General features: G+C 39.7%; 1 protein-coding gene across 2 annotated transcripts in view; it reads left to right on the plus strand.

Annotated features, from left to right (window-relative positions):
- The window catches only part of atosb (atos homolog b), a 29,338-nt gene that overhangs the window by 10,458 nt on the left and 2,974 nt on the right, over positions 1-15,906 (plus strand). The window contains exons 2-6 of one of the 2 annotated variants that reach the window (XM_008418045.2): positions 3,148-3,283; positions 11,733-11,921; positions 12,094-12,267; positions 13,022-14,349; positions 15,767-15,825. In XM_008418045.2, the coding sequence (XP_008416267.1) occupies positions 13,183-14,349; positions 15,767-15,825 (1,226 nt within the window). In that variant the 5' untranslated portion in view covers positions 3,148-3,283; positions 11,733-11,921; positions 12,094-12,267; positions 13,022-13,182. The remainder of the gene's footprint in view (positions 1-3,147; positions 3,284-11,732; positions 11,922-12,093; positions 12,268-13,021; positions 14,350-15,766; positions 15,826-15,906) is intronic. The other variant, XM_008418044.2, reaches the window with a different exon arrangement.

Consider the following 15,906-nt stretch of genomic DNA (forward strand, 5'->3'; position numbering starts at 1 on the left):
ATTTTTACCCCAGATATAGAAACGGCCTCGACTCTAAAGTCAACAGAAGATTGAAGGTGTTTGTTTACATTTGTGCATACTGCAGCGTGGGATTTTTCAGATCTGGCTTGGAACAAAAAAAATGTAATTTTATTATGAAACTTTTCTATGTGAAGATTCAGTTGAGCCTGTTTGAAATCAGAAACCTTGTCTCAACTCAACCTTTGGTCGTCGGTTTATCTCGCTGTCTCTTAAAGTTCCTCCTCCACCTTCTGTCTCCTCCCTTTCATCTCCTTCCTATCCCCACATCTCTATATTTGGAGGTTCATAGTTAAACACGTGTCTTGTTTTTTTTTTTAAACCACTTGTCTGCGCACATATATGTTTGCACACACTTAAAAAAAGCATGCTCAGTGCATCAAGCTGCAGCAAGAGGGGCCTGCATTCTTCCTCTATGAAAGAGTGCATTTAGTCCACGAGCATTTACTGTTGCATATTAAATAACTCTATTCCAGTAACTTCAGAGAATGGGCACATTCAATCTGTTTGATAAAATTGCAAACTAGATTGCCAATAGTTAGACATGCAACTATTAACATTATCATTATGCGTTTTTCTCATTCTCCTTCCTGCAATCTTGACATATAAAGTAGTTAATTTGACTTTTTTAACTAACTGTTGGTACTTTGCAGCATTATTGTTGATCGTATTTCATTGTGTCCATTTTCAGGTGGGTTTGTTGCTATTCTTTTGGGTAGATTTATGTATATCTGATATTTTGTCATGTTGTTGTGTTTCATATTTTTTTTATCCAGGATTCCATGTAAAAGACAACCGTTAATCGATGATGTTTCCCTCTTTTCCCTACAGTTTTCTTTTTTTGTACCATCCCTGAGAGTCTAACAAGCTGATGTTAGCTGCTTAATTTGTCAGGCAATTTGCCCCTGTAGTGACATATCTTTATTTCTGAAAGCTTGTTCACTATAGTTTTAAAATAGCAATGTGCTGATAAGAATAATGGGTGGAATTCCTTCAGTTTCCACAGCATGACTTGCTGTTTTTTTTTTTTCATAATGATAAATATTTCTAAGCACTTTTCTGTTGGTTGTTCCCCTGTGAACAAGCGAAGTGTAGCAGGCCTATTTGAGGCAGCTTCCAGCAATGCACAGCAACCCGTGTAAGCAGTTTAATGCCGCTGTTCTCTATTCTGCATATGGACTCAGAAAACTGGTCATTTTGACACTTTTTCAGAAAATGTTTGTGATTGGAAACTGGGATTTTTCAAAAGCTTGTTATACCTTGACTGTTAATTGTCTCTTGCTTTATTTTCATACTCACGATGGAGTATGAAACCTTTGCACAAAAACTATTAAGTGTTTGATAATATTTTTAACGCCTTAAGTATATCCAAACAATCATGGCAATTTGTATTCCATAAAACAAGTGCATATAATTTTTTCATGCTTTTATGCAGAGTAATTTAATTATTCTGGCAAGATGTTAGACCTCACATTTATTTAGACGGTAGTAGGAGAAGTGCAGGAAATTGCCAAGAGAGTTCAGGTTACTGGGATTTTTATTATTGTTTTAAACCTAAAAAGTTTAATAAGTAGAAGTTGTCTTTTGTCCAACATCTTATATAAATGTTTGGTTATTATTATTATCATTTAACCTTTCTCCTGCTCTCTGTTGCCAGAAATAACATGACAACTAAGCAGCAACAGGCAGGAATATATTTTCCATCTGGGTAGAAGCAGATGCAGTGTGTCACAGTTGGAAGCTGACCAGGAGGCAGATGTAAATCAGCAGTCATAGCAGGATGGTGACAGTTACTAACTGAAACATGAAGAAACACAGAGCTGCCTTTAGACTTGTCTTGTGTGTCCCAACCAACAGACCTATATTAATGAGCAAACCACAGCTTCCTTATAAAGATAAAGCAGCACGCTGCAGGGAGGCGTGTTTGTGTCTGCAACAAGCATGCAGAACTTAAGAAGTGTGCTAAATACGCGAGCCTAATGTTCTTAGACGTATAGCTTTGCCTCCTGTTTTTGAGCGAGAGGTGAGAGAGCGCTCTGCAGTGTGTGATGCATTTTTTTCGTGCGGTGGATATTTCAACTCCACTCCTCTCCTCTGTGACATTCATTGCATAATCAAAGTGCTGTTCCTTATTAGCTCACAGATGCTAGAATTAGTCACACACATGCACAGCTGATTGCTGCTTCTGGTGCTCTGCTGATAAACTTTTTTTCGTGTGTGCTCCACTCCCTATCTGTCCTCTGGCTGCTGTTATTCTGCTTCTCCTGCTTGAAGCTGTCGCGCTGCACAACCTGCAGCTTGTGTATGAGAGACTCCACAGAAAGGGGGAGGGTGAATTGCATGGATGTGCGGTTCTTTAATCTCCCTTATTATTATAAGTTGTTCTTTTGAAAGTTACATTCAGCTAAATATGTATTGCTTTGTGCGAAAAGATCAAAAGTAATCACAGAAGTGAAAATATGTTTAAAGTTTATGAACTTTGAATGCATGCTTTCAGAAAAGTGCTTCTTAATTTTGCAGAACAGGCTCAGTAGGAGCAGGTGGGCGGACTTCTGGCTCCCTGCACTTCCTCTCCCCTGTCACTCTTGTCCTCTCAACCAATCAGAACTTTGCTCATTACAGCTGACCCCCCTCTTAGCTCACCAATCGGCTTGCAGCATCCAATCCCCCCTCCTTTATTTCCTCTGTATGCCTTGACTGCTGAGTGAGCAAAGCATGCCTCACTCTAACAGCTGAGAGGAAAGCAACAGAAAGAAAACAGAGAGAGAGAGAGGACTGTGAGAAAGTGTTGAAAAGAATGACAGAGGAATAGGAAAGAGTGTGAGAAAAGACAGGAAAAAGAATGAGAGATGAGCAGAGACTGCTTCAGATACTTTACAGGAGTTCATAAACAGGAGAAAGAAGGAAAAAAGTGGGGGTGGCTTAAAACAGAAAAGGAGAAGGAGGGCACAGGCGAGGTATATGGGGGCTGGGAGTTGTTGATAGGTTTTTGATTTGTGCATGTGTGTGTGCGAAATGAGGGTGGAGAGGTAGACAGGAAGAAAACAGAGAAAACACGCATTATTGCAAGCTGCTGAACAAAACAAGGAGAGGAAGGCAGAACTCTCTTTCACACTACAAACTGTTCAGGACGGAGGAAGCGAAGAAGAAACCAGTGAGTCAAGAGAGGGAGGGAGAAGGCAGCCTGAGCAAGCAGAGGAGAACAGTGTCACCTACTCTGACCTAAAATAAAGAGGGGAAGGAGACTAACCTCATCTTTGACAGGGTGAGTGTGACAACTTCTCCTGCTCTCATGTCAAGTGCTCCACTGTTGCTCCTGTTGATCTCTGTCATATTGTCAGCTGAGCTGAGATGACTCAACGTCTCCTAAAATGGCCACATGAAAGGCAGACAGACTAAGGGAGGGGAGAGCAGGAGGGACAGAGGGGGGACACTGAGTCAAATAGCATTTTCAGCAAAAATGTCACTTTGCCTGCCCAGTTCAGAATGTCAGCCGAGCTGCTGTGTTTACTGCAACTCTGTGACTTATCTGCCCTGTTCATCTTACATCCAACCCGGTCACTTTCGTCTTTTCTTTGCTACTTCCTGTCATATGTTTGTGTTAAACACAGATGCATTCAGTTGTCTTTCAAACCATTCATTTTTAGACAGGGGTTCATGTACTCAACTCAATCAGCTGATTTTTTTTTTCTTTTTTTTTGCAGACAGAAACTTTTTTTGTGTTTAGGAATGTTCTCAAACAAGTATATATATATATATATATGTGTGTGTGTGTGTGTATTTATATGTATTTTTTTATCAGCCTCCAGGCACAGAACAGACCTGGGAGTAGTCCAGGCGCTGATCTGCAAAAGGTTGATGAGACAATCTGTTATGGAATAGACTCAAAACGCAAGCAGTGCAAAGTGTCTGTGAGAAGCCAGAGATGAAAGTTTATTTTCCCAAAAGGCTCATTCAAGATAACAGCCTAGGCCACAGACTTATAAATACATCATTTCACATTTATACAGGGTAGGGAATTGTCAAAAAGTCAAACCAATGTGGCTCATATTTGTTTTCTGAAGAAGTAGTTGGAGAAAAATTGAACTACTTTTCCAGCAAAGGTCATTTTATCATGTACCGTAATCCCTGTACTATAAATTCCACATTTTCTCATAATTTGGCTAGTCCTGTGACTTCGAGTTGGGTACAGTTTGTATACGTTTCTTTTTTCCTCTTTATGACACAGTTTTTGACAGATGCATTAAATAATGATGGACTTGAACAAAGGACTGGACATTACTGTATGCTACCATGCAGAAAGCTAGTTGTGGTCTGAAAGTTAGTGAGCCAGAGCTGGCGGAACGACTCCACAGTTGGGTACATAAAGAATGTTTTGACGTTCTGTGCTATGATTTTCCACCATAGCGCATCTAGACAGCTATGCTTAACTATTGGTTGCTACCTTTCCAAACTGCAAGAACACCTTGTGAGGCTCGTGATCGATGCAGTTACGCCTGGTAGTTGCCAAGGTGATGAATGTTATTGACTTTGCAGGTGGACCTTCTTGGTGTTAGCGCTATATTCAATGCAACCGTTTCTGTTTCACCCTGGCTGTGCAATTTGCAAAAAAAAAGCAACTAAACACAATGTGTCATAAGATTTGAGACGACTTCTCCAGTGCCATTTATTTATAGGTTCCTCCTTTTCATTATGCATTTTTTGACTAATGGAACTTTTAATCTGGAAAATGTTATGATTCAAAGTAGAAGTCAAGAGAGGCTGATTGCAACTCTGAAGGAGATGCATTTCCTTAGCTGGGATAAGGAAGCTGATAGGAGTTGATGGGAATATGCTTACAGCTTAATACAGGTTAACTTGGTAGAGGCTTCACTAGACTTGATACTGGGGACGGGCTTCACCTTCCAGCAGGATAATGGCACTCAACATATACGTAGCTGGGAGCTGCAATGACATAGATTGAGAAATGGGGAAACTTTCAACCCTTAGAAGTGCAAAGTTTGTGGAGACATACAGTATCCTACAGTACTTGCAGTTGCAAATGAAATGAAAGATGGTCCTAGAAAGTAGAACAGATATACATGCCTTGCTTTAAGCTGTTTTTTAATGTTAATACCCTTGTGTCATTTTCCCCACACTTTGCAATTATGTATTTGCTTGTGTTGGCCTATCACATAAACTTCCTGTAAACTACACTCCAAGTTGTGGCTGTAAAGTAACCAAATAAAAAAAAAATCTAATAGGTACAAATACTTTTGCAAGGCATTGAACTTTAGCAACATATTTATTTTCAATCTTGCCGGAACCTCTTTCGGTTAAACAAGATTTCTAAAGAAAGACCATAAAATGTTTTTTTCTTTTTTTTTTTTTAACTCAAATGTTGCTGTGAGCTACAATGGATGAATGGAAGTTAAGACTTTAAAAGATATGGCTCCATCATTCACGCCTTTGAAATGTAAGCTAAACAAAGAGAAAAGCAACCTTCAGTCAGTGAGCTGTCCAATCTAAATCCAGAATCCTGCAAGTGCAGCAGCTGTGTTTCTTTCAAATAGAGCATCTTTAAAGTGGGGCACAGTGAATGTCAAACAGAAGGAGGTATAGAAGAATCTTTATCAAGACGTGTTTTTCCTATGCTGCCGAAAGACAGAAAGTGATGGTGCTTTGAATGCTTGGCTTTGTCCGTGTGTGTGTGCTTAGGTATGTGGCGTTTGTGTGTTGTGATTAATATATACACAGGCCAAATGTCAGGCTATTTTTTCGACAAGGCTCTAGCTTTTAACTCAGTCTCTGACACCTTCCTAGGTTTTACTGGGAGGTGGTTTCTAGGTCAGCCCCATCAATATATGATGTGTTTCTGTGTGTTGTCAGAGTGCCTTCCAAAAGTATTTATACCCCATTTAAGTTTTCCACATCTTACAAGCTTCCGTGTGTATTTTATTGGGATTTTGAACTCCCACAAATCAGCTTTGTTTATGCTAAGATAGCATCACACATTGGTTAGCTTCGTCTGATTAGTTGACTTCTGAAGGCAATTTCATTTAACTTTACTTAGGGGTGTCAGAGTAATGGGGTTGAATAAGGATGCATGCCATACTCTTAGAGGATCTAGTATCTAATTTAAAAAAACAACAAAAAGATGCACTTAAAATACCATCAATATACAGTGATGTTTGTGGTTTTAATGTGACAAAATTTGAAAAAGTTCAAGATGTTTATATTTCAGTCTTGTTCAAGTTTTCAAAGCTCATCACTGATGCATATTTCTAAGTGTGCATCTGTGAAACAGATGGTTTTACTGAGTATTCAGACACTGTAGTTGCTACTCAAACTACTGATCGCCTTTGGTGTGGTTTGATTTAATGGTTAACTAGAGGCATTGCACTGATCCTATAATCTTGTTCTGCTACATTTGTCAAGCAAGTCTGACACCCCCTTCCTCATGATGATGTAAAACACCTCTCAGCCCTCCTGATCAGTCAACTGACACAGGACATCTGACCTTTGACCTCATGACCACTGTCTCCCTTCGCCTCAACACACAATGGTGCTTATGTGTTGACAATTTTATCCACTCCTGTGAACAAACATATGCACATTCCACCCCGCCACTGTGATTGTATGACTTTATTAATAATGTTCTGAGAGAATATGTGAAGATGAACAATGACCCGATGGTGAAAGACATAGTGCAATATAAGACTGTATGGCTGTGGAGGTTTACATCCAAAATTCTGTACTAAAGGCCTTCAGGTGATTTCAAAAGAAACAAAACTTAACTTACCTCCAGTGTCGTATTGTATTGCTTATAAGCTAACATTGATATGAAGATGTTACTGATTCTTCAAAATAAAAACACTTCCTGTTAAATAAAAAAATAAAAAATCAACCTTTTCATTTCTGTGCTGTTACTCATCCCTCATGATGATTCAATTTGGAATATGTTTACCATTTAGACTTGACAACAAAGGTTTGAATTTCTCAAAATATTACACTCATATTCAGGATGAAAAATAGCCTCCATGCTACACAAACAGCACTTTACAGGGAATGTCTGGTGAATGAGCAACTAGCAGCATGTTTTAAATTCATAATCTAATAAGGTATGGTTTTAGAGGTAGACTATCTAGTCTGGTTTTAGAGGTAGACTATGTAGTATACCTCTAAAACCATACCTGATGGTTTTAGAGGTAGACTAAAACTATACCTGGCTCTTGATCACAGTAATTAAAGGTCTAACTAGAGGCCTTGTCAATGCTAGTGTTGTCTTTGATAAACGAACTTGTGAACACCTTCACATGAAATGGATCCACTGGAGGCATATTGTATTACTTACCTGCTTGTCAATGATTACACACTTCCAGGTCTTTAACTTTGTTTCTCCTTTTGTTGAGTCACTCTTTTCTATTGGAAAAACTTGTAAAAGCAGGATTCTGCTTACTTTGCTAACTGTCAGTGCAAGGCTCAGTTGTTTTGAGTTTTTCTTGTAGTATGTGAGCTAACGTGTCGAGTAGCAGCTGTAGCCATGAACACCTTAGGTTGGCCCTGATGTTGGAGAGGGAGCCCCTCATGGTCCTGGTCTATTTATACATTTCTCAAGGTCTTTAGCCAGGGTGAAGTTTCACTGCATGCCCATCATCTTGTGTCCCCTCGTTCTGTTTTGAATGACAGTTGCTATTAGGTTCTTGTCCCATCTTTCTTTATCATCAATTTCCAAGAGGAAATTTAAGGACATTTTCTAACTAAAGAAACAATGATTTTAAGTGTTTTAATAATTGCACATAAGTATCCCTTTTTTGCATGCTTGTGTTACCTTGTTTATGTTTTAGTATTTGCTGGGGATTACAGAGCACAACTGCAGTCAAATAGAAGATATCTGCAAATATGAGACTCTCTAAAAATAACAGCCAATTTTAATAGGATAATACCAAATATTTATTAATATGCATTTATAGAATCATTGGAAAACATCTTAGCACTTCTGCAGAAGCTAAAATCCACCAAAGAAGAGGATCCACTGACCCCATATTGTACACATGAACGTTACAGATTAATTTATCTCATCTTGGTAGGATGAGTGCGTTGATGAATTTTGGAGATCAATATATATATAAAATGGCTTTAAGCTCATACATAATTTGACTTTGTATTGTAACTTATTTGTATTAATTGTGCTTCTGATCCATATTTCAGCCAGATGGCTCTTAAGAAACTTGACAGATATGGTCTTTAATCAAACCAAATTAAGCCAAGCTGATCTCCAGTAGAAAAAAAGCCTCTTGCTTATTAGATGTACAGAACCACACTTACTTACAGTGGACAATTTGTAGATTAAATAAAACTACTTTAGATTGTGAATGTTCAAAGCAGGAACAAAATGTACAAGGTATTGATAAATGGTCAGCATAAACAATTCCATGGAGGAAAGAACAGGAACAGAATGAACAAAGTGCAAACGTATGAAACGGCAAAAGGGACCAAAGGAAAAGCACCCAGAGAAAACAATGCAATCTGCTGGCAGGTTGTCATTTTGTTCATTTCCCCCACTGTCTTTTGAGTGCAGAAGATAAATCATTCTCAGCCAGAGGCAAGGACACTTTGATGTACTTTTTTTTCCCCAACTGCCTTGTGTGCTACTTGATCCTGGTCTATAAAAAACTAACATTTTCCAACGTGAACCATTAAGGTTTTTTTTTCCATATGACAATGAGCTGAACAGCTGATCTGACATGTGCTTAGGACTTACAATTTAAGTGAAGATAAAAGTTTTGTCTTATTTGTAAATTACAGTTTTCAGAGGATTAATAACTTATATTGTTTCCAGCTGTTTTGAAATTACCAATACCTGTTGACTTATCAGGTAGTTCCTGAAATAAGTGACTGAAACTTGAGATTGTAGATCAGATAGATAGGACCACACCTAGAGAACTGAACTCTCCCTCTGGCAGTTTTTTAATATGCAAACCATTACCAATTTCAAAGGCTCGATACCAATACAAATTTGCTTTTTGGGCAAAAATCTTTTGGAGCACAAAGTAGTTTGGCACTATATCTGCATGCCAGATTATACAATGTTAAAATGCAAATATCAGAGCATAGTCACAATGTTCAGTGATGCAGCTGTAAATTTCCTGCACACACCCAGCAACCTGAAGTATTTCTTGGGGTGAAGCCAGAGTGTTTCCTCTCCACTGCTGGCAGCTAGATCGAGCCATAGAAGGGCTGGGCAGCTTCTACCAGCCGTACGCCTCTTCAAACTATGGCCAGAAATTTAGAAGCACCTAGAACCTAATAAATGAACAGTAGCTATAAATACTAGTAGCAGTTATACTTCCTCCCTTTTGTGAAGCACTGATTCGTGTTAACCTTTTTTTTGTCTGTTTATTCTGTAATGACATGAACCAGAGATCCCTGTCTGACCTTTAATAGGTCTAGTTGGGAACTGCTCCACCTGAGTATATCAGATGTCATTACTTACAGTATTTTAAATGTGAATACTCTAATTTTATCAGAAGCTTCTGTTAAAGTCCTAAACATTTTGCATCCATTTTGACCTGTCATATGAAACGGTGCTGATATTGCTTTGCAATAGTTACAATATTTAGCAGTAAGCATTTAATGTCTCAGGTTTTTTGGAAATGTTTTAATTGGTAGCCCTAGTAGCTGTTAAGAGTCTTATACTCATACTGTGGAGTAGTTTTTGTCACATTTGTGAAAGAGGCATTTATGTGCAGTCTAAGATTTCCCCATGGCGCTGTGTGACTGCAAAGAAACCATATGTTGGGTAGCTAATTATAGGTGATGGAGACGTCACTCCTAACTATGCGATTCTTTGTGTGCAGCAGTTGGAGAGCGCAAATACCTTATGGTAACCCATTGTGTACACGTTGATATAACATTACGAGGGCTGAGAGTAAAACTAAATAATACTGATTATCTCTTCATTGTGACACCTGTTGGTTTATGTGCTATACTAGGCAGCAAGTAAAAATCCTGTCCTCAAAGTTAATGTTTGTCTGCGACACAGCACCTCCAAACCTACATCTCTTGTGGGGTGTTCCTGGTCTGCGGTGGTCAGATTGCTAGTCTGAGAGAAAGGCACCAGAATACAGACAAAGTGCATTGTAATTTGTTGTGTTTTTGACCTATGTAGTCATAGTCTGGATGACCTGTCCACTACCAAAAGCAGCAGTGGATAATGGGTAATTAAGCAGTGGGTAATAGAGCATCAGAGCTAGACTATGGAGCAATGGAAGAATGGGAGCACATGATACCAGGATGCACATTGGGAAGAAGGCAAGATACTGGAGGGTTGTGTCGCTTTTGGTAATGTTCTGCTGTGAAACATTGTGACCTCCTATCTACGTGGATGTTATTTTGACACAAAATACCTACCCCAGCACTACTGGAAACAATGTGCATTTTTTAATGGAAACCGAAGATCCTGATAGTTTTGCCAAAACAGGGTCTCAGTTGTGAGCCTCCGCTTGATATTCTCAAGATCTTAGTCAATTCAACGATCTGGGTTGAGCTGGACTAACAAGTTTTATCCATTGACACCACACCACACTGTTTACAAGACTTAAAGGATTTGTTGCTAGCTGATTGGTGCTATATCCCATAGCATGAAGCAGGCAGTCATAATGTTCTGCATGATTGGTATAAGCAGTGTTTTGTATGGGAAAAACAGATATTTAGAATGTCTCACTTTTTCTTTATGTTCTTCTTCCTGGAGAAGACGTGTGAACTGAACTGTATGAACTTTAGAGTTTTATCTAAGGAAGACGTACAAGAAACTTGTCTTATGACTTGATTTACTGAAACACTATTTGTCAGCAAGATAATTTGAATACCAACTGCAGGTCACCCAGAGTGCATCTAGTCTGATCATTTCTTATAAGAACAACAACTTAGACATGTGGATGAATTGTGATTCAATCTTTTAAGAGTTTATGCTTAAATGGTAGTTTTTTTTTCATTGATGTCTAAAAATTGTATCTCTGAGTTTTGTCATCATTCTTTAAATTACAAAAAGCAGAGTTATTATTTGTAAAGGGGAGAAAAGAGACCAACTCTAAGTGAAAGTGAACAGGCATTTGGTTGTTTTTTAATTTTTTAAATCTGTAAAAGCACCTCTCAGGGAGACCACCAAATTGCTATGTGTATTTATTTATGTACTATTTATTTATTTATGTATTCTAAAGAAGCTTTTTTATCGCCCCCCCAAACATGATCCATACCACCATCAGCCTCCTCAAGCACTCTGTAGCTCTGCTTCTCTTTCTCCCTCTTTGTGGCCAAGTACAAAGGAGTCGTTATCCTTGGGCTACGTGTCGCCATGGTGATGGCTCATTGCGACCCTCCCCGCCTCCCTCCCTTCACCCAACATTCCCAAATTCAGGTCCAAGTAGGATGGGACACAACCCACTTCTTTTGGTTTAGCACCGTGTGGTGCCAAGTCAACTCCATGAAGTGACTCCTTCATGTGTGATTATCAGCTCAAAGAGTTTGGGGCCTTTGTGTTTAAAATGGGGGATTTTTTTCATAGAGAGGATGGGAATGAAAGCAATTCTGCATAAGATGTTTATAGTGTGTTCTAATGGATTTATTTAGGAGGAGTTTATTGCTTCTCCAGACACAATCCGTCCTTTTTACCTATTTTCAGGGAGTTCCTGTGTCGATCTTTTTGTGGTTTTGATGTATATTTTCTTCTTTAGGGACACTGGGTGGAATGACCCAGCCATGATGCCACAGCCGTGTCCCACCTCACACCCAGGTAACCAAGGACGGTTCACCTGGCTGTCAGCCAATCACAGAGGGAGTGGCAACAGAATTACTGCCAACTTGGATTCAGAGACCTTTCCTCTGATTAGCCCTCTGCCGTACTGACACTGCGACACTTGCTGGTAATTTCTCAGCATCTGAATTTGATTAATCAAATTTTGTGCAGATAATTTAGAAATTGTATTTTTTGTTGTTTGTTTTTGTTTTATCTTTGCGTTTTACAATGCAGTTATTTTCTTGTTATGATGTGTGGCATTTATTGGTAGTAGTTGACATACCTTCTGATTTTCGTAGGTGTGAGTGCTTGTGCCGTTCACCTTTGATCCTGTTTCCTGATTATCTGCTCTGTGATGTTGGCATAAATTCATGCCAGCTTCCAGAAACATGGATGAATTCCATGAATCGCTCATTTAGACACATCTTTCTGATGCTGTGCCAGAGACAACCCATCAACACAGTTGCACAAAGGTGAGGTGTTGATCTTCACATTGTTCTCAAAATCTTTTAGATATACATTGATGGAAATAATAATAATAATAATAATGCTTAGCATTTTTTTAATTGGTTGAATCTGTGTGCTTGCCTTCTGTTGTTTATGTTTCTTGTTGTAATTGTTCAGATCACACAATAACAAAGACAGGAGATGTCAGACTAGGTCAATGGTTGGAAACTTGTCAGCTCTGTTTAGTTCATTTACACAGCTAAACTCACACCCAGTATAATCTCAAGCAAGTTTACAGGACAACCAGGTCCAGTTTTTAACTTTTGATATGGAGTCAGAATTTGTCCAAATTCAGGTCAGTCTGGTTTATTTCAATTTAATCACATGGACAGATGAAGACAGTTTTGTCTTAAGTTGGATTGAACTGGATTATCATATAATGCAAATGTTTTCTTTTACATCTCTGTACTCTGTCTTCATTTTAAAGACCTTACTGATTCAATTTAGACAACATTGAGTTTTCTTGCCTTAGAAGTAGATTCCACACCAAAGAGTCTTGTTAGGGATAAATACCGGCATGTAACATAAATTTTCCACAGGCATATCAAACAATAGAATGGGCAGATTACAGTCAGCAGTCAATTTGTTGGTGCATCTCCACAGAATACCTTCTTGGTTTTCGTCTTTATGGGACTCACATTTAGATTTTGTCCCACTTTCACTATTTGCTAGTATTGCTTTCATAAATTACATACTAATGCAGCATTTTGTTCCTCTCAGGTTGTGTGTGGCTCATCGTCTTGTTTCACACACTTTGATGTCCTCCTAGTCATACCTATAGGCCATCGCCTTTCCTGCTGGACGTCTGGGTGTGCCTCTTGGTGTTTGCGAGGATCTATTTGATCTTGTTGTGGAAAGTCGAGACTCGCAGCAGCAGTACCATGCGGCACATTCACGTGGAGTTGGCCCAGAAAAAGGCTCAACTAGAGCTTCCAGCACAGGAGGGGGACCTGCCTCCATCTGCATCCCCAATGGTGGGACTAGATCCTGGCGTTAGAGCCGAGGGACCCAGGCGCTTTGACCAAGAAGAGTTGCGACTCCAAAAGGTTTACCAGCTCTCTATTTTCTCTCAGATGGGAGGATTTTCAGCCTCCACTGGATCACATGCTGATGCCCAACAAAGACCGTGTCGAGCGGGCTATAAAAGAGTGTTGGAAGAGCCTCAGCTGACTCAAAAGCGCTCCCACCTGGAGGACACATCAGACAATGAGGTGATTGAGGGGGGTGTGTTATGTGGGTCCACTCCAGCTCAAGCTAATGGGAATGGATCTATAACTGGGCCTGGCGGGCCTGTTTCTCCATACTCTTGCATGCATTTGGAGCATAGAGACACTGAAGGTGGACTGTCACCTAGGTCACCTCCGCTCTCCCCAAGCCAAACTCCCTCCCGGCGACCGGCTCAGCACAATCATGACAGACCCATCCCGGATGCATTTGCGCCACTATCCCCCAAGTGCGACCCACATGGGCATATCTGTGACCAGGGACACTCCAACGGAAGCTTAGCAAGGACAGAAACGGCTAATGGCATCCGCACATCAACCCATTTGTTAGGTAGCCCTGGACATGATGGGTGTAGTAATGGCTCATCTGGAGGACAGGTTAGCCCCCTATTATATGAACTATCCACATATGAAACTCCTAATCCTGCCAGCCCCACAAGCCCTCCTGGCCCTTTCTCCCCTCCACACCACACAGAGATGCAGGAACCAGGGGAAGCTACTGAATGGGACATTGGCCTCGAATCCTCTCCTCCTGAGAGAAGTGCCACCCAACAGGCCACTTCGTCAAATGGCCTGGCTTCCTGGGAGAAAACTCCAAGCAGTAACGGTCACCGTCTATTCTCTGGAGGCCCCTGGCCGGCCAAAAAGAGACTGATTTCCCCAAGTGACACAGTAGACTCGTGCTCTGAAGACGAAGGGCCCTCTACATCTAAAAGAAGCAGACTGTCTTTGCTAACTTCAGGAGTAACTTCATGTCGTAGCACCGATGCTAAAGCTGCTCCATACTGGAACCACCTGCTGCCCTCTACACAAGACCATCCTAAGGTTAGCACGCACTCACACACTATGTCCTCATTTTATGTTTCTATTCAAGTAATAGGAGAGTGAACAGAGGAAATGACATTTTTATAATGTCTCTTTGCCTCACAGAGGCAGTGCCCCAGCTCTTCTCTGTTTATAACTGTGCATTTTGGTTGGCTTCTGATATAACTAACCACACCTGAAGTCCAGTTTTCAATTTTTTTGTTTGTCTTTGAATACTTCACCATAATTCCTCCATTAGCTGTTGAAAGCGCCAAACAGGCTATAATACAAAGTCTTTAGATAACACTTTATGCAATTAAATCATATAAGAAATATGAGGATTTTTATGATTATTTGATTTCTCATTTAATTAGCACACTTGGCTAACAAGAGAAATGATGTTCTGTGGTTAGGGGCAACAGTGGTTTGTTTAGAAGAAATGACAACAACTTGGTATGAATTGTTTGTAGCCCCCATTAATTCAGGGAAAACTAAAGGAGCATCAATGAAAACAAAACGGAAACTATGAGAACAAGTAAAACCTTTAAAGCACGAAGTAACGCTGGCTCATTATCACTGCATACTGGAACAGTGCAGAGCAGCCCCAGAATAAAACCCATTGAGGGAAGGGCTATTGTTCCCTAACATCAGTGTGAGGCGTCCCTCATGCTGATGCATGAACATACACACACACGTATAGGTGCATTTTGCTTAAAATCTTTCTGGAAGTGAACTCAACATTTTTTAACTCTGCAAGGCTAGAAAGAGCTAATGCAGTCAGTTCTTATGGGGAGAGTGCTAACAGGGTTGTAGACTGTAGAGCCTATGAGGAAGGAAAGAAAAGGGGAGGACTAGATATCTAACTAAAACAAATTTAGAAAGGGAGGAAAATACATGCTGCATAGTGTAGTAAAAGCACAATAAGTTAAGAACAGTGATGAAAAATTTAAAAAACTTATGTTTCCCTAAGTAAAAGTTACACACAGGATAATTGAATAATGCCTAATGTACATTTAGTTGTATGTGAAGATGAGCCAAAAAAAGCTGACAAAGGCTTTAAAGGTGGATAAATTAGGAGGAACTTAACTATGAGTGAAAAATTAGCTGGAGGTTGCATGAGTTTTGCTGGTGATGAGTCATCTGACCAAAGAGTGACCCTCACTGTGTACGCAGGCCTGGAAATGGAAAATGTTTTTGCGTCTAATAGTCTAAGCTCAGTAAGTAAAAAAAAAAATCTGAAACACCCAACCGCACATATCTACCAAATGATAACAGGGAGAGCTTGTTTATTGGTACTGATTGGAGCATCTGATGCGATTTAGAATAAAATTTTAACTACAGGGCATGCTATTGAAGTGACAAATTAAGATATAATTAGATTAAAAGAAAACAATTTTTACATTTTTTGTGGGTTGTTGTTGTTTTGTTTTTTTTCCAGACTGCCATAGGCTGCACCAGATCAGGGAGACGACTAAAGACTGGGTTGCGCTTGAAAAGGTGAGTCATCTATCATTTCTGTAGGCCTCTAATTACAACATTTATCATCAAGAAAGTACACAGGGTACAGAAACAGGATGA

The sequence above is a fragment of the Poecilia reticulata genome, linkage group LG9 (genome assembly GCF_000633615.1).
Source record: "Poecilia reticulata strain Guanapo linkage group LG9, Guppy_female_1.0+MT, whole genome shotgun sequence".
NCBI lineage: Eukaryota > Metazoa > Chordata > Actinopteri > Cyprinodontiformes > Poeciliidae > Poecilia > Poecilia reticulata.